This window comes from Diadema antillarum, unplaced genomic scaffold, assembly GCF_040938485.1.
Source record: "Diadema antillarum isolate AM-2024a unplaced genomic scaffold, OU_Dant_1.0 seq00001206_RagTag, whole genome shotgun sequence".
Taxonomy (NCBI): Eukaryota; Metazoa; Echinodermata; class Echinoidea; order Diadematoida; family Diadematidae; genus Diadema; species Diadema antillarum.
Genome location: NW_027271999.1, coordinates 227,287 through 245,676, shown reverse-complemented (window position 1 = coordinate 245,676; position 18,390 = coordinate 227,287). Strand labels below are relative to the sequence as shown.

Genomic DNA, 18,390 nt, shown 5'->3' with positions numbered 1-18,390 from the left:
GACATGTCACCTCTTTCTATTCAGAATTTCTCAACTGTTTAATCTTTGGCAAAGAAACATCACCGTCCAAAATCCTGCACTGAAAATTCCCTAGATATGGCACAGTATACACAATACTTAACACATCAATGAAAACTTGACTGCAAACGTTGCAACTTTAAAACAACAAGAGCACAAGAACAAGCCTATTCACACTTAATTTGAACAATGTAATACAAGGCTTGCGAAATTCGTCTCCCGGACAAGCCCCCACTTTGTTACGGTCAAGTTCACACAAATGAATGCAAGGCGGTCACAGTGAATTGAAATGAACAAATCTTCCGGAGCTTTATTAGGAATTTGCTTAACATTCAGCTTCCAACCGGAATAATGATAATTGTTCAAAACATTACAGCGAAATTAACCATAACAATTGAATGTTAGATCGGATCGTTTCAACAAAAGATAACTCAAGGACAGATTATGTGATACCTGGCCAGGGTTTTACCCTAACAGAACCAACGTCGGGGCCCAACTCATTTGCGACGTGACGGGGAGGCGACGCCAGACGCTATCATATCACGTGGAGAACGCGTCGTCGTCGATGCACGGGGACGTCGTCGAATTAGCAGGCGACGCTATCTCACTCAGGTCAGCTTGCAGCTCCGCGACTACGCCGGGCAGAAGGGCGTTGGCCGCCAGGAGCGCGTTGCCACTCACACAGTCTCGACGCCCTGGATCGACCTCGGCGTGGCTCCCACTAGTTGCCGTGTAGCAGTCACAGGTGGGCGTTGGCTCCAGACCGCCTGGTGGTTCGCCTGGCCAAGTCAACGAAAACTTATCGACGCTGTCGTCGTCGAAGGGAAACGGGCTAGAAGCAGGTTGGAACCTCCTGGATTATCCTGCTATTTAGCACTTTAACTCAGTCCGCAGAATACTTGTCTCAGGGAGAGCGGTTTCTCCCAAAACCATGGACGGGACGTTGAGAAAGTTATAACGGTCCTCTCTAACCGGAGTCTGATTGTCGACTGACGCGACCAATGCATTTTTAACATGAGCATTATTACATACATGGAAAATTCCGTCAGGCACGCCCAGCTTAATAATTCATAACATTAAACTCAACCTGGGCGAAGTGTGTAAGGCTGCGGTTCAAAACGACTGACTCAAAAGGAGATTACATAACTGGTGGTGTTTATAAACATTCGCGATCGTGCACGTGTGATCGCACACGCATGATCATAAAACATGAAGACCACATTGTTAAGTGATTACATGGGCAAATTCGTAACAGTACCCAATAAACCATTTTGATAGAACAAAACCAACATAAGGGTGTTACCCACAGGGCCAACCCGGGCGTTGATGATTATTCTATATATTTTTGAACAATTTCATTTCAATGAGTTTAAAAATAAATGTAAAAAAACCCAGCAATTCAAGTAGACCTATGGTATTCAACGTCACAATTTATTTGGTTACAAAATCCCATGAATCTAATATTCATATCCATAGATGAACATGATGTCACATCGGTTCTTTTCAACATCATCAAAACTTAAAGAGCAATTTATTTCGGACCAATGGTTTGAAAGGGCTCTGTTCCACGGACCCACGAAAACGCATCTGCTATGTTTCGAACGTCCAATTCAACCGATAGGGTGGGATTTCACGGAGCACGCGAACGATTTGCGAAGGACGCGAATGGCAAAATCCAGCATTCGTATTTTGGTCTGCAAAAGATCGCCAAACGAACGTGAGGGTTCGGAAGCGTCGTCAATTGTTCGCGAACGTCGTTTTTACTTCGGCGAGAATTTCAAAAAAGTTTGAAATTTTCTGCGAACCTTTTCCGCACACTTGGTCGTGATTTGCTCGTGAATTGTTCTCGAAAGTGTCTTTAAAGCCTCGTCATATGCGCAAGACCTTCGCAAGACACGCGCGATGTTCGCAAAATGTTCGTGAAACCCCAAACAGACTCCGAAACTTTGGAGAATGTCTCGCGTATGTTACGCGAAATCTGCGAAGTTTTTCCGATCATTTTACGACGTAATCGCAAACTGTTCGCGTACCTTTTGAGACATTCTCGCGAACGTTTAGCGCACGGTTGGGGTATGTATGACCTATAGGTTTTCTACAAATAAAAATCGTAGCATACACCTAAACATCAAACAATTATGAACAACTATAGTAACAAAAGAAATTAAAGACTAGCAAAGAGAAAGAAATGTTTGATATACAAAAAAAATCGCAGAATACAATTAGAATTAATCTAAAGTATGTGTTGGAGGAACTGAAAAAAAAAAGTCAAATGCTTTACTAGTGGAGATACGTCCTAGGGAAAAAATGTAGGCAAGCACACGATAGAGAGATGAGAGAAAAAGAAAGGAGAAATAGGGGAAAGAAAAAAAGTCAACTCAAGACAGCTTCAACCTCTCCTTGGGTACATTTTCTCCCATGATTATTGAAAATTTTTCGTTGTTCGCATTTCCGTCGCGTGTTCGTCGTGTACGTAACATGCTGTACTTTAGCAATGATACACACGACATTCGCACATACGTCGTGGAAACTTCGCACAAATTGCGCAAGAATAGTTTTCGGCTTCATTGTCGGAAAACATTCGGAGAAAAACTTTTCCGAATGTTGGATTTTGTCATTCGCGTCCTTCGCAAATCGTTCGCGTGCTCCGTGAAATCCCACCCTAAGGGATGTGTGTCGAAAACGGTCGAAAGATTGGCAGTCTCAGTTCAGGCCGTGTCACACCGTTCCGGGCAAGCTACGCGGGCTTGTGGCGAGGAGGTAGTTTCCAGCACGTAGAAGATTTTCAGCGGGCGAACAAGAATGTTTGCAATTTTTATTCATGCCTTGTCATACCGTATCTGGGAAAGTTTTGCGGCTTCACTTGCGGGGAAACAAATTAACTCCCCGGAGCTCTCCGCAGTTGGTCCGCACCTGACAGTATCTAGCGCGTATCTCGCCTGTAGTTGCCCGGAGGTGCTCACGCAAGTCCGATTTAACCGCAGCCAAGTTTTGAGCATGACCAAAACTTTTTTCCGGGTGAGTCGCGGGAATGACCGGAGAGGTCCACGCAGAACGCCAGTAGGAGGTCCTTGGCGGCAGTACTTCCCAGGCAACTCCCACGCAGGTACTTCGCAGTCCCGCATGCAGCCAAGATAATGAAATTCTGTGGGATTTTAGCCATTCCATCAGAGGTATTCCTTCACTGAGTTGTCAGCCCCCACGCGACTGGTACAAAGGTCACACAGTATACTCGCAAGTATGATTTAAGTAGAACGCGTCCAGCAAGTAAGACACATGCGCTGACTCGCTCAAATCCTTTTCCGCCCTCAGGAATGTCCGGTATGCTAGAAAATCCCTACACGTAACAAGCCCGAGTAGCTTGCCCGGAAAGGTGTGACAGGGCCTAAACACGGCTGCGGGTAAAAAAATATGCGTGCGCACCTCCGGGCGACTACGGTTGAGATACGTGCTAGGTACTGTCATGTGCGGATCGTCTACGGGGACCTCCGGGTAGTCAAAATTGTTCTTTGCAAGTCGCACGCAAGGCTTGCCCGGAAAGGTGTGACACGGCCTTTCGTCTCTTGATTTGGCCGTTGTTCCTGACTTGTTTCGTCATTACGTATGGATACTTCAAGACAAAATTTGCTTGCGAACTATCACTTGCGTGTAAAATACGTGTAACAGGTACCTAGTAGTTGACGGATTGATGTGTAAGTGTAAGACTAAACCTCAATCCACATGAGAGCGATATGCTTCTTCCAGTCCAACATTCACATACTTACGCTATACCTGCACGACTGTTGAGCCCGCACAAAGAGAGCGCAAACAATCAACTTTGATTGATAGTTAACTAGCTTTACATCTTTGTAGTTAAGATGGCAGCGATCATCATGCCATCCAACAGCGCCCTCTTCAATCTAGAAGTTCGTGTGCCTTTAATACTATTGGTTACAGCACGCGGTCCAGAACGTCATCATTGAGAACAGCAAACTAGGTCCGAGGTGTGAGTTCTCTTCAACCTTCACCCCTCTGCTTAATAATCTCTTGCTTTCAAAATAGGCCCGGATGATATTCTTAACCATCAGATTAAAAACAATACAAAATATTAAATGGGTTAGTCAAATACCGGTTAGTGATTGGCTAAACACAGTCACGTGATGGAGGCACATTGGTTATGTTCGCCCACGGGCAGAACATTTTCATAATGTTCTCCCATGGGAACACATTTTCACGTAACAAATGACAAACGATACCAAACGATTGAACGATCATATTTTTTCACTAATTTGACTAACCCATATAATATAACAGATGATGACTTTTGTTGTCGGGAACATGTACCAAACGTTCCGCCCTCAGGGTTTGAAATGCTACTTCTGGAGGCTATAAGTCCGTCAATAGCATTTCAAACCCTTCGGGTGGAACATTCGGTATGTTCCCTCCCCCGCCAGTCATCGTCTGAGCGTATCAAAAAAAAAAGGTAATCCGACTTTGGAGGGCTGCCATTTCTTAATTGTCAGATATGAAGAGCACAATGTTAGTTGAAAGGAAAGGGGAACTCTTCCTCTTCCATTGATACCTAATCATGCAGACAATTGTCATGCATGACTGAGCACATGGACTTTAAAGACAAAAATGACATATTGCACTTTTTCCAAGTTTGCGTGTTAATGCGAAGGAACAAGCATGTCTGACTGCATGGATGAGATTTGTCAAGGAAAGTTGCCAAATAGGCCAGCCGGTACGAATGCAGGTTTGTGTTTAGGTTTTGTATTTAGAGGTTGTGTTTAGGTTTTCTCCTAACATTTTATGGTCCATAACCTTTAACATGGCCTTTTGTCCGAAAACTTGGTCGCTCCCACAGAGGCCAACCCACACAATCCATTTTTCTCTGTTCATATTCAACACATAGCTCCCAGTGGCTAACCATGTCTTGAATATGCAGAGAGTAAAATGGATAATGGTTTCGCCTTAATGGGAAGGACCAAATATCGACAACGTGGCCATGTTGAAGGTTATGAACCATAAAACGTTAGAAGAAACCCTAAAACACGAATCTGCAGTCTTGCAGGCTGGCCTGATGATCTCATCCATGCAGTCAAACATGCATTGTTCCTTCGCAATAACACGCAAACTTGGAAAAAGTGCAATTTGTCATTGTTGTCTTTAAAGTCCATGTGCTCGGTCATGCGCTCTTCATAACTGACAATTAGGAAATGGCAACCCTCCAAGTTGACTGACCTTTTTTTATACGCTCTGTATAATATAGGACAGCAGTGATGACTGTTTCAGTCACCCGAAAGTAGAAAATTAGTGGTTGAAAAAGAAGTACCGCGCCAGCTATTACGTGTCAGGTATTCATCAATATCAAAACATAAGATGACAAATATAGGGCGGTGAGTTGGCTCAGTCGGTAGCGCGTCTGCCTCACGATCCTAAGGGCCACGGGTTTGAACCCGAGCCTGGACTGATAGTCTGAGAGCTGGCTGCTGGTCAATTTACCCCATCAAGCCCAAAAGGTTTGACCCCTGAGAGTTGCTGGGGCCACCCTCCTCATTAAAAAAATGCCCGTCAGCCTGGTCCCTGAGGGCGGGTTCGGCCCCCAGGGACCCCCCGAAAAGGCCCTCCGGCGGGTGTAATTTACCCCATGGAGCCCATGGACCAAACTTGGCCTATATGAATGTCCTATGGGTGTACATAATCAAAATATAAAAACTGACAAAATATCTGGTCGGGAAAGGGGTTGCCAGACCGCTTGTTTGCAGGCATAAAACCTTGTTTTTGGTCAAGAAGTCTGCGCCAAGACTACACTGTCCCATAGGCCCTGTACTGTGTAGCGTCTCCCAACAGGCTGACAGACAGTGCCAGTTAGTGCATGTAGTAGTCTTGGCGCAGACTCCTTTACGCGCAACAAGGGTTATTGCCTGCAAACTACCCGTTATACCCTGGGACCCAGGGTAGTTTGCATGCATAAATTGACCACACCCACACCCATCCCCCCCCCCACACATACACACATACACACACACACACACACACACACACACACGCACACACACACATACACACACACAATTATGTTTACACATGACTCTATGTACAACTGTATATACCATAACACTAAACATGTTACAATTAATAGGTTTCTCATTAATGCAGCCATAATACCTTGCACATAATAAATGTCAAACCTATAAGATGTTCATACCTTTTGAATGTTTTACATGGATACTATCAATACACCTTTAAGGAACACTGAAGAAATTTGAAATTTGTGTGAAGTTGTATTAGGTTTTATTGGCCACACAGCCTACTCTTTCTGTATATGATGTATTCACCTTATGAGACTCAAATAGAGCTTTTCAGAAAATGCTGAAAAACCTTTGTTGTGAGTAAACTTCAGTTTAAGACCAACCACAACAGCGCTAAAGGCCAGTTGTATAACACATTTAAGTAAACATTTTCATCAACCGTGCATTAAACATAACTCTAATAAAGTTTATGTCAACAAGTGGGATGTAGCTTGGATTACTTCTTTTTCTCCTGCTTGATATCCTCTTTTACATACAAATAACAAGTCTCAATCCTAATATAAGATTCCTTTGAAAACCTCAAACTAATAACTTTTAGTGTTTTTGGCAGATAAAAACCACCCTTTGATGTATAAAATAGGCAAGGATTACAGCATCCATGCCAATATTTCCTTTATTTGACTCTAATAAATTCCAAATCAGAATAAACTGCATAACATAAGGAAGGAGCTTAATGGTTTTGGAAATGATATTGATCAATTTTCATACTCAGTAGTGCATGTCACCTCATAGTTTTGGACAAATATCTGCATATCTATAATACTAATGAACATGTAATTACGGTGTTCTATATACATGTATTTCTTCCTTGGAACCTCAAATAACAAGCTTCACAATAGAATGCTAACTTTCTGTAATGGAAATAAACAGGCCAAGAGCATTTACTTTGATCTTGTGTTCTCTTCATCTCTTCAGCGCTTTTTTTTTTGGTCATCTTCTTATTTCTGGAGATATATTTTATTTATAATAGTTCCCAGCCCCACACAAATGGTGTCACATACTGCAAACACTGCCAATGACCGTGACCAGTACACACCAAGTTGAAACATAATAGCTCTCTGTTTATATAGCATATAGGCTGAAAGTATTAACTTGGTCTTGTGGTCTCTTTATATCAGCAGTTTTGTCAACTCCTTATTTCTGGAGATACACTGTACTTCATCTTCAGTTCCCCAGCCCCACACAAACAAAACTCAACCTACGGTGTCACACACTGCAAAGAGCGCATCATAGTATATGATTGCCGTTAACCCGGGACATATACACACAACGTGAAACATAAAATTACCAGCTAAATGAAATGTTAGCTTAATTTCTTTTCTTTAACAATAGCATGCACGTTGAGAGCATTTACATGTTGTGTTCTCTTTTATATTAGAATTTTTGTCAACTCCTCATTGAGATACTTTGTCTACCCCCCTCCCCCCCCCAAAAAAAAAAAAAGAAGATAATACTTCCAGGGTGTCACATACCATATACAGTTACAATGCAGGTCCTAGTTCATATTTATGATTTAGTTGCCATTCAAAACCATGGCAATTACACATCAAACCATGCATCACACTCTATGGAAGACTAAAGCTTACATAAATTACGTATAATGTAGGCCTATGATAAGCATTGCACATGTTTCAGTTGCAGTCTTATGATTCCTGAACTGACCAGTATTTGGCATGAATTTATTTCATAATATAAAACATAATTTCACATTTTAGTCTATCATACAGTATAATGCATGATTTGAGAAATTGAAGTCTACTCACAACAAAGGGTTTATTTCAGCATTTTCCAAATATATATATATATATATATATATATATATATATATATTTGTCTTATATGGTGGATACATAATAAAGGGTAAGCAGGTTGTGTGGCCAGTAAAACAGAATACAATTTCACACAAATTTCAAAATCTCTTCAGTGTTCCTGCTTGACGGTTCACTGATAGTATCGATGTAAAACATTCAAAAGTTATGAACATAATAATTATAGGCATGTGCAAGGTATCATGGCTGTATGGAGAAACCACTGGTCATGTTTTGTGTTACGCCTTACGGTATTCTTAGTATACATAGAGTCATGTGTGAATGTGTGTGTGTGTGTGTGTGTGTGTGTGTGTGTGTGTGTGCGTGTGTGTGTGGGTGTGTGTGTGGGTGTGGGTGTGTGTGTGGTCAATTTGTGCATGCAAACTACCCTGGGTCCCAGGGTATAACGGGTAGTTTGCAGGCACAAACCCTTGTTGGGCGTAAAGGAGTCTGCGCCAAGACTACTACATGCACTAACTGGCACTGTCTGTCAGCCTGTTAGGAGACGCTACAGTACAGGGCCTATGGGACAGTGTAGTCTTGGCGCAGACTCCTTGACCAAAAACAAGGTTTTATGCCTGCAAACAAGCGGTCTGGCAACCCCTTTCCCGACCAGATATTTTGTCAGTTTTTATATTTTGATTATGTACACCCATAGGACATTCATATAGGCCAAGTTTGGTCCATGGGCTCCATGGGGTAAATTACACCCGCCGGAGGGCCTTTTCGGGGGGTCCCTGGGGGCCGAACCCGCCCTCAGGGACCAGGCTGACGGGCATTTTTTTAATGAGGAGGGTGGCCCCAGCAACTCTCAGGGGTCAAACCTTATGGGCTTGATGGGGTAAATTGACCAGCAGCCAGCTCTCAGACTATGAGCAATGTTGTGTGTAAGCATACCGTCCCCTCTAACAAGAGGCATACCATTTCCTCTAACAAGAGGCAAAAACACTCTGTCCCTCGGATAGGACATAAAATGGGGGTCCCGTGTATGAGAGAGTAACAACTCATGCGCGCAAAAGATCCCGCTTCATTCATTCATCGCAAAGAGCAGGGTGTTAACCCGGTGAAGTGGTCCCACCTCACATCCAACTGGACCCCATGGAAGACCAGCTTAACGTAGCTGAATATGAGCTATCCAGCCATCTTCTCAGATGGAAATGAACAGACAAACAAGCACAGTGCTAATGTAGGACCTACTGCTAGATTCAAAGCCTTCTCTCTAAACGGCAAAAGTAAATTCAAGTAGGGTCAATCAGAGTAATTTAAGTTACAACAACACTACTGTTTCAAATTTCAATGTTGGTACATGTGCATACAATCTGGATCATCAATGTACTTGAATTCTATATACTTTGCAGTTCATTTTGACTTTGAGCTATTAACTACTAAAAGAATGTGATACAACTCCTGATTTTCACGCTTCTATCAACTGATCAATAGCAGGCTAATAATGGCCTGGCTAAATGGTTAATCACAGAAGTTTCTATGTGATTCTATGCTACATTAAGTATACTATTATGTTGACGGTTATATATGTCATGTAATTTATATTGTATATTATATATGATACAAAAGGAATGAAGGAACTGAGTGGCCTTGCAAGTCACAGTGCTGGTGAGCTCGAGTTCAAACCCAGTGTGAGGACACGCCATGAAGGTACTGTACATGGTACAGTGTCAATACTGATAACAGTATATAGAAAGACAAGCAATAGATAACGAGCAAATGAATGCAAGATTCTTCAAAAATACACATCATTAAACTGAAGGAGCTATATAAATATCAAGCATATGAACAAACTTGCCAACAAGCAGAATATTTTATTGCGTGTTCGCAGATTTTGTTCTGCATCAACTTTCATAGTGGTTTGAGGGCAATAAACCAGGTCATCTGAAGAGATAACATCGATGTATTTTGATAAGTGATAGCAAGACCTCGCCGGAAAGGAAACATTTGATATGACTGCGTCAATATTTTACAGTAACAGAGTAAAGAAAAATCGGAGCATAAACTAAAGGATAGTGGTAGTTTGGAACAATCAAAATCCGAATAACGTAAACAGACATAAGGTCATGGACGAAAGCTTAACTTTAAATACATTCAACCTGTATAGAGCAATAAAGATTTTATCTTTTTTTTATTACAGCAAGATGCGTTAAAAAAAAAAAACATTTTCAAAGAGTGTCGATTATGCAGATGTAACAGAAAGTCTTGAAAAGTTGAAGAAATTCCACTACCTGTAGAGGACTGTGAACATGGTATGCCTCTCCCATCTCAAAGGATCACTATATCCCGCAAAAAAAAAGTATGGTCCGCCATTGCATGCAAATTATGTTCGTTGCCTATAATTGTGACCCTTGACCTAGGTGTAAGTCTTCAATTTCAATTCAATTCAATAGTTTATTTCTTCGATATCTCAGCTTATAAAGAAGTATTGAAATATGAGTATTGACATATAAAGTTATTTCAATCCTTTTCACGAAATTGCATCACCATTGGTCTGTCATAGCACACACAAACACACACACACGATCACCTTTGGAGGGATCGAGGCATAATGATGTAACGATAAAGTTTATTGCTGATACAATTACACTGCGTACCCTATAACCGTGCAGTGCACGTCCTAACGCGATCGAGTAAATTGCCAGTGCTCAATAATGCCTTCCTTATTGTAACCTTCAAATTTATGAATTTCTTCCGTCGAGATGTTTTTATTGCAACTGATTGACAATTGCCCTACATCGACGTTGTTGTAACCTGTTTCAAGTTCCTGAGAGGCTTATATAGGCTCAGTTTATTCAGCTTTGAGTAGTATGTTGATGTCAGGTCAACCTGTTCTGATACATTGCGAGGAACTATATCCTTTCCTGGGTTTATACCGTTTGGGAAATTAAAGAGGCACCTTGTACTTGTAGAGGGGAAACGCAATCCAAAAGTCTGCACTGTGGTGACAAAATGATATCTCAGCTTGTAAACTCATCAATGAATTATCTTCATCATGATTATTGGCAACGCTGGCATAATGACATGGCCTTCAGTCAGAGCAGTGACTTTATGATACTAAAGGGGCTTCCGAGGGTGAATAGATCAATTTCATAATTATAGATTTTACGGACATCTCGACGACAACACAGGCTCCATGAAATAGTATGATCAAAAAAGTCTTAGCCGGCTGCACCTTGCGGAGTTTACTGTGGAAGCTTCGACTACTGCCATTTTCATGCTCTTCCGTGTAGAAACATAGAGAATTTATGAAGAGTTTAGCTGTCCAGGAAATCAATGTTTCCACCAAAATTGCTCTCGGAATTTTCATTACGTCACGAAAGCGACCGACGACAAGGCGGCGTAAGAAGCACCTACTTGTGAACAATAGTAGGTAAGCCCCCGGCTACAATGACGGGTTTTTTTCCTGTTTTGTTTTTGTTGGGTTTTTTTTTTTCAAGCGGAGCGCCAGGACTCTCGTCTGTCAATGGGCCAATCAATGACCCTGTTGCGTAAAGGGGTTATCTCACTGAACGGCGAATATTTGGGGAAATATTTGCGAACGTAACAAATAATGTCAGCTTTCTTAAGGATTCGTAAGCAGTTGTAATCAAGCTTTGGCATCGAATTCTCAAACAGTTTTCATTGTCACAAACAATTTGATTGTACCTGATTACGAACTTGTTTGCAACTCTTTATGGGTAATCTCCCTGAGCAAGCAAATGATTTGCGAAGGACGCGAGTGTCAAAAAAAAAAGAAGAAGTCAAAGTTCAACATTCGGAGAATTTTTTTTTTCAAATGTGTACCGACAAATAACAATGGAGCGTTCCCCCCCCCCCAAAAAAAAAAAAAAAATCATGTGCAATTTGTGCATAGCTCTCACGATGTATGTGTGAATGCTGTGTGTACAATTGCTGAACTACGGCCGTCATATACACGAATAATATGCGTACTCGATGCGAACAGCACAAATTTTCATATAATGAAGATGAAGGTAATTCCAAGGAGAGTTGATAGCTGTCTTGAGTAGGAGTCAACTTTCTATTCTCTGGCTCCCACTTGCTCGGATGTTTGTTGGATTATGCAGACATGCTTGCTATGTGTGTGTGTGTGTGTGTGTGTGTGTGCTTGTGCCAACTTCTTTTCTGAGGACATACCTCTAAAACATCTGCTTTTCTTTATGTTTTCCCCACAAATTATTTTAATTTTCAAAATAAAGGAATGGCGTTTTCTCCATTGATTAAAATGTATTCTGCGCCTCTAATCATTATACATGTCATTCTCTGTACGTCTTCTTTTTCATCTTCTTTACTATTTTTTTGATGTGTAGCTATACGTTGCGATTTAATTTGTAGAAAACCTAATAAATGAAATGAAATGAAAGGAAATGAAATCTTCATAAAGTTAGACACCTGGGGATTTACCCCCGAACATGCGCCAAACCTTCGTGACAATGTCTCAAGAAGTACGCGAACAGTTTGCGGATCTCGTAAAATGATCAGGCGCACGTCGCGAGCTCAACACTCACGGTTCATATAGCCCACCAGTCATACAGCCCACCAGTCATATAGCCCATCAGTCATATTGCCCAAGAGTCATTTTGTCCACGAGTCATACAGCCCACGAGCTAGACACTAAAGTGAACAAGGCCCATGAGCTTAACCTGAAGTAAAATAGGCCCATGAGCTCGACCTGAAGTAAGTAGGCCCACGAGCTATACAGTTTACCATCTCGACACTAAGCAAATAAGGAGGCCCATAAGCTCGACACTATGTGGAAACAAGGCCAATGAGCTCAACAATAGACGAAAAACAAAAAAGGCTCACGCGACCGATACTACATCGAGGGGCTTATAATGTACAAAGCGTAGGTCTCGTTGGCCCTTTCTGCTTAGTGTCGAGCTGTTTTTTTTTTTTTTTGTGTGTGTGTGTGTGCTGTCGACATGTTGTCGACATGTTGTCGAAATGTTGTCGACATTTTTTGTGTGTGTGTGTGTGTGTGCCTGGTGTACGAGATCATGGGCTGTATGATCTCGCACTGTATGACTCATGGACCTTTTTTTCCAAAAAGGGAGAAATAAGCCAGCAATCAGAGAAAGAAAACATAGAGAAATAGATATTTTCCCCACCTGTCAGCCAGAGCGCCAAACACGAACGATCCTATGAAGACTCCAAGGAAAAATATCGTCTGTGAAAGATTCACCAGGTACTTTCGGTGGCAAACAAGATCAAACTATTAGAAGTACAAAACAGACATAAACAATAAGAACAAATCATTCTGTCATGTTCATTCTAGAGAGATGATTCATCAGCACTATGTCCTCACTTTGTAATTTGAAAACGTAAGAATAGAATCAAGTGCATGTTAACGAGAATCAAGAACATGTCATCCTTCAATGCTTACACTCTGGATGAGGATATTTATTGTGATGAAATTCTTGCGTCGAGTTGTTTTTATTGTAACTGACAAATTGGATGAGGATAATTTTCAGTTGTTAGTTCAACAGTATCTGACTGAGATTAAAGATTATCTAATAAAAAAAATAAAGTTTTAATAAATAAAGTAAAATAAGTAGTAATAAATTCATTTATAATCATTTTATCTATGCTCTTTTAGAGAGAATATGGGGTTCCTGAGAACAACAAATACTGATGGCACTTGGCTTACCCTTTGCTTGACATGAACTAGAATAATCAATATTATTGAATACCGTTCGATGACGCAATTGAGACAAAAGGGATTTTTTTTTTGCAAACCTGTTGCTCGATGGTGTACTCTGACCACGCCCTGTCATGCTCCCACCCATTCTGACAGGGAATGACGTCATACTGCCCCGCATCTCCGCCATCCTCAAGAATCGCATCCTGAAAACTCACACCAGAAACATTGTACTGGTAGCACTGGAGATAGGAAGGTTCTCCCTTCTCAGTTTCGTTGTGCGGTATGCTAAGGCGTTTCTTTAGATCTTCGCATTCTGACTCGCTTAGGGATAGAGCGGTGCAATTGGCGGAATCCCAAGCAGAAACCTGTGACAACAGTGAGTTTTGACATGTGGAAAAGATATGAAAAAGACGTTATACCCCCATTCCACAGAGATTTTCACTCAGTGCGGTCACTCATCGGAAGCTAAACGCTTTCGCTTTCGGCCATCCACCGAAGTGCATCGGATCGCAGTCCGATAAAGCCGACTTGTATTGTTCGACTATCAGAACAGTGTCAGACACGTTGAGCAGTGATCCGATGAGGCAAGATCGTCCGATGAGGATCACGCGCGACATGTCCGACACTCACCTGATACTCGACCAACCAATTCGGATTCATCAGACTGCGATCCGATACACTTCGGTGGGTGGCCGGAAGCAACAAACTTTGCCTCCAACTAGTGACCGATGAGAAGAAATCTCTGTGGAATGGGGGTGTTTCCTTGAACACGAAAAGGACCAAGTGATACTAGCCGGGGGTCAAAGGTCAAGATTTGGAGAACGGGTTGGATTCGGCTGCACGGTGAGCACTGTTGAAAGCTAAAAACGTCTGTCCAGTTAGGGGCATTAGACTGATGATCACCAGTTAGACGGATTCATTTGAAGCAAGTTTACTTTTGATCAAGGGAACAATAGCAACGCTGTATCGTAAAGAACCAAAAGTGAAAGAATTGAACTCAGAAGAGACGTGCATCATTGCTTGGAGTGATGCTGACCAAATAACTGCTCTTGATGACTTCCATATAGGAAAATCTCAGGTTGATTAGTCATGATCATGGTGTCTGGAGATTGCTAACTGAAAGGAGACCTCGGGATGATTTTCAGATTTTTACATTTGAACTACATGTAATATAAATTAGTCATACTGAGGACAGAGTTTTAGAATTTGTGATAATTGGGATGAAGAATAAGAATATTTTCAAAATTTAGAACAAATTGCATTGAACAAGGATGATGACATGGCAGAGTCACAATAAGAATGCATGAGTTGGGGCTCAAGGAAGCAGAACAAAAGAAGAAGGCATGCATAGATATACACAGGTTAACTCGCAAGCAAGCGGTATTGTAATGGAATTACATTGCTACATTTCTGAAATATGTGAACCTCCTATGTCATCATCCTTGTTCAGTGTAATTTGTTTAAGATTTTTCAAAGTATTTTTCTCTGCTCAAGAACCACAATAAATTCCACAAATCTATACATGGAGTTGTCGATTTATGTACTACATGATGTAAAATTATGAAAATTGTCTGGAATGTCCCTTTAATTTTGACGTAAGATCCTCTGGTACTATAACTTGATTTTGTTGGAATAAACTTTGCCGTCAATGGTGATAATAGCTTGCTGTGCTCATTTAATGTCATGTTTACACCTGCAAATTTTCATGGACTAAAATTAGAGAGGAATTCTCAAAAAGCACTTATCTGCTAGCAAGGTATTTTTTGAATTGTTTTTATTAATTGGCGAACATGCCGAAGAGACATAGCCAATTCAATTTCGTTAAAATTGATATTGAGCATCTCCAATGATCGAGAAATCTTTTCGTAGTAAAGACAGCACCTTAAGGTCTGTTGCTCCTAAAACGGAGAAAAAAAAGTACAAAAGTTTGTAAATCAGTGGGAAACCATTAGAGATGTTAAGCACTTACATAAAGACGGTCTATTAAACATTTAAAGCTGGTCAGATTGCTATCTGCATGAGGCTATACTTGAAAGAGAATTCCACAGAACTGATGCTATTCTTAATCACACATTCTCCATACGTGTTAGACTTAATATATAACGTGCATTTATATTAAAGTCCATAAAAGAATGTTGTTTTATTGACATATGTCTCACAACCCTTTGTACTCTTAATGTATGATGCGTTCTACGTGTATGATGAATTGAAGGATATCCTGTGATTCGATTGTAATGTGAGAAGAAAAAAAAAAAACAGTTACGCTGAAAACCTACAGTGCACTCCTGTTATAACGAAGTCCTCGCGGGACCGACAGTTTTTACCAGAATATTAAAATTTCGTTATAACCAAACAAAATACAGTATTTGATGAAAGCACGCACACATGCGGCGTATATCATATAGATGATGACTGGCGGAGAGGGAACATGCCGAACCGAAGGGTTTGAAATGCTATTGAGGGAGACTATAAGTCCCGAGACGAAGTCGAGGGACTTATAGCCTCCCGAAATAGCATCTCAACTGAGGGTGGAACGTTTGGTACATGTTCCCGAAAACAGAAGTCATCATCTGTTATATCATATGGGTTAGTCAAATCACATTCTATGGAATAGGCAAATTTATGCTATCGATTGCGTGAAAATATGATCGTTCAATCGTTTGGTATCGTTTGTCATTTGTTACGTGAAAATGTTTTCCCATGGGAGAACATTATAAAAATGTTCTGCCCATGGGCGAACATAACCAGTGTGCCTCCATCACGTGACTGTGTTTAGCCAATCACTAACCGGTATTTGACTAATCCATTTAATATTGTATGTTGTTTATCAAACAACCCATCTTACGCCGCAAGGCAATATCAAATGCAATGCAATCAGTCTCATTGTTGTCGTTTAAATTTTTACATACAAAAGAGAGCATGAAAGTGTCTGTGCTTTCATGCCTAGTTTGAAAACACATGTTTGAAAAATTGATAGTTTAGGATTCGGTTGCAGTTCGTTTTTCCAAAGATTCGTTATTCCGAATTCTCGTAATTCCGAAGGTTCCCTATATTCACAAGATTCAGTATTCCGAAGGTTCGTAAATCAGAAGAGGAAATCAGATTCATTATTCCGAAGGTTCGTTAATCCGAAAATGAAAAAGTTCGTTATATTCCGATTCAATGCTTGTTAATCTTAAAACTATATAAAATCTTGAACGTTTGTTAGTATAGTCACCTCCAGACTTAATAAGGAACCCTACTTCATTTTGAGATCAACGAACCTTCGGAGTAACGGCACAAAATGTTTGTAATAACGAACCTTATTTCATTTTCGGATTAACGAGCATCTAAGTAAACGGAATTTGCGCGTTTCAGAATGACGAACCTTCGGAATAACGAGCCTTATCTAATTTTAGATGAACATGTGCTAACGCAAGTTCTCCAACCTGGGAAACGGCGTGTGACATGAAGCGAACGCAGAGCGATTTCTGCCTTGAAATGCAAAGCGTTCGCTCGTGCCAAAGACGCTCTGTAAAGGTTTGTCATGCGATGCAATTCCGTGAGCGATTCCCATTTCGTTATAACGGAACACATTTCTTTCTTCTTTTTGGTCAATGGCGCTCGGAAATGACTTCGTTATTACAAAAAATATCACTATTTCAAGTTCGTTGTAAATAATTTTACACCCTTATAGACTATGATGATAACTTTGGGATCTGAATATTTACCTTTTTGTAACGAAATTTCGTTATAACCGTGTCCTTTGTAACGGGAGTGCGCTGTATTCTTTTTTTTTAGTGTAATAAAACTGCCATGACAGTGCATGAAGGTAGAGATTGAGTTGTAAAACTGTTCTCTTTGTTGTGAAAGACAATACAATGTAAAGACAATGCATGAAGGTAAATGTGTACATACGATCACTGATCAATGTGCCGAATATTGCTGGTCAAAATTAGTTTGATAATTCACGGTTATAGAGGTTAAACAAAGGAGGGTAAAAGAGCTTACTGAGCACCAATGATCCGCTGGAACCGATAGGTAGACGATCGACAGAACGTTAGCGGCGCCAGGGAACCAAAGCAAAATAACGAGAACACAGATCCTCCTCTGGTAGATCCCAAACTCCCCGAGAACGGACAGAACATTGTCGAAAGCCATGTCTGTAAACTTCGCGCGTTGCAACCCTGGGATTCACACGTCTATCCAGGCGAGCATTACTGCTTCAACTTTGAATGTGGATGGGAATGTTTTCATCAAAGGTGAGAGGAAATGTAAATGCCGGACTATGCTATCTTTATAGCTGTGTCCCAGCGCTTCGACTGCGAGCGGTTAAAGCTTTATACTCATCATTACTTTGATGTTCCTCAGTTGTTCGTACTTTGGAGTTCAGACCCGTAAAACTTCGGTGTACTTAAGAGAAATAACTAATCAATTGTACATCATAAAAACTAGAGATGGGAAGACCCTACATCATGTCTTATATACTCTCTATAGGCACTGTCCTTGATAAAAAGAACATTATTGCTATCACTGACGAGGCTATTCTCTCGGTACATAAATCTATGTGGTCATCATCATCAAGGTTGTTCTCAAATTCATCATGAATACATATCAAATCATTGTCTGTTTGTCATCATCATTGTCAATAGGCGGCCTCCACCTGCAGCTTTATAACTAGGGCCAAGATATACAGATGATTGAGTCTAAAATATGTTAGAGTTTAGGAGCATCGAGTTGCACACTTTCACTCATAAAGTGAAAACAGATACTCGTATGGCTGCATATTATTGTCGATTTTGCTATAAAACGTACACAAATGAATTAGAAATGTGTGATATAATTCTATAATAACACGATTTCAGTT

General features: G+C 40.8%; 1 protein-coding gene across 1 annotated transcript in view; it reads right to left on the bottom strand.

Annotated features, from left to right (window-relative positions):
• Positions 1 to 17,684, bottom strand: part of LOC139744728 (organic cation transporter protein-like) — a 28,999-nt gene extending 11,315 nt beyond the window's left edge. The window contains exons 1-3 of the mRNA XM_071655150.1: positions 17,535 to 17,684; positions 13,640 to 13,909; positions 13,012 to 13,115 (exon numbers count right to left, since the gene is read on the bottom strand). Coding sequence (XP_071511251.1) covers positions 13,012 to 13,115; positions 13,640 to 13,909; positions 17,535 to 17,684 — 524 coding nt within the window. The remainder of the gene's footprint in view (positions 1 to 13,011; positions 13,116 to 13,639; positions 13,910 to 17,534) is intronic.
• Positions 17,685 to 18,390: the final 706 nt, after the last annotated feature.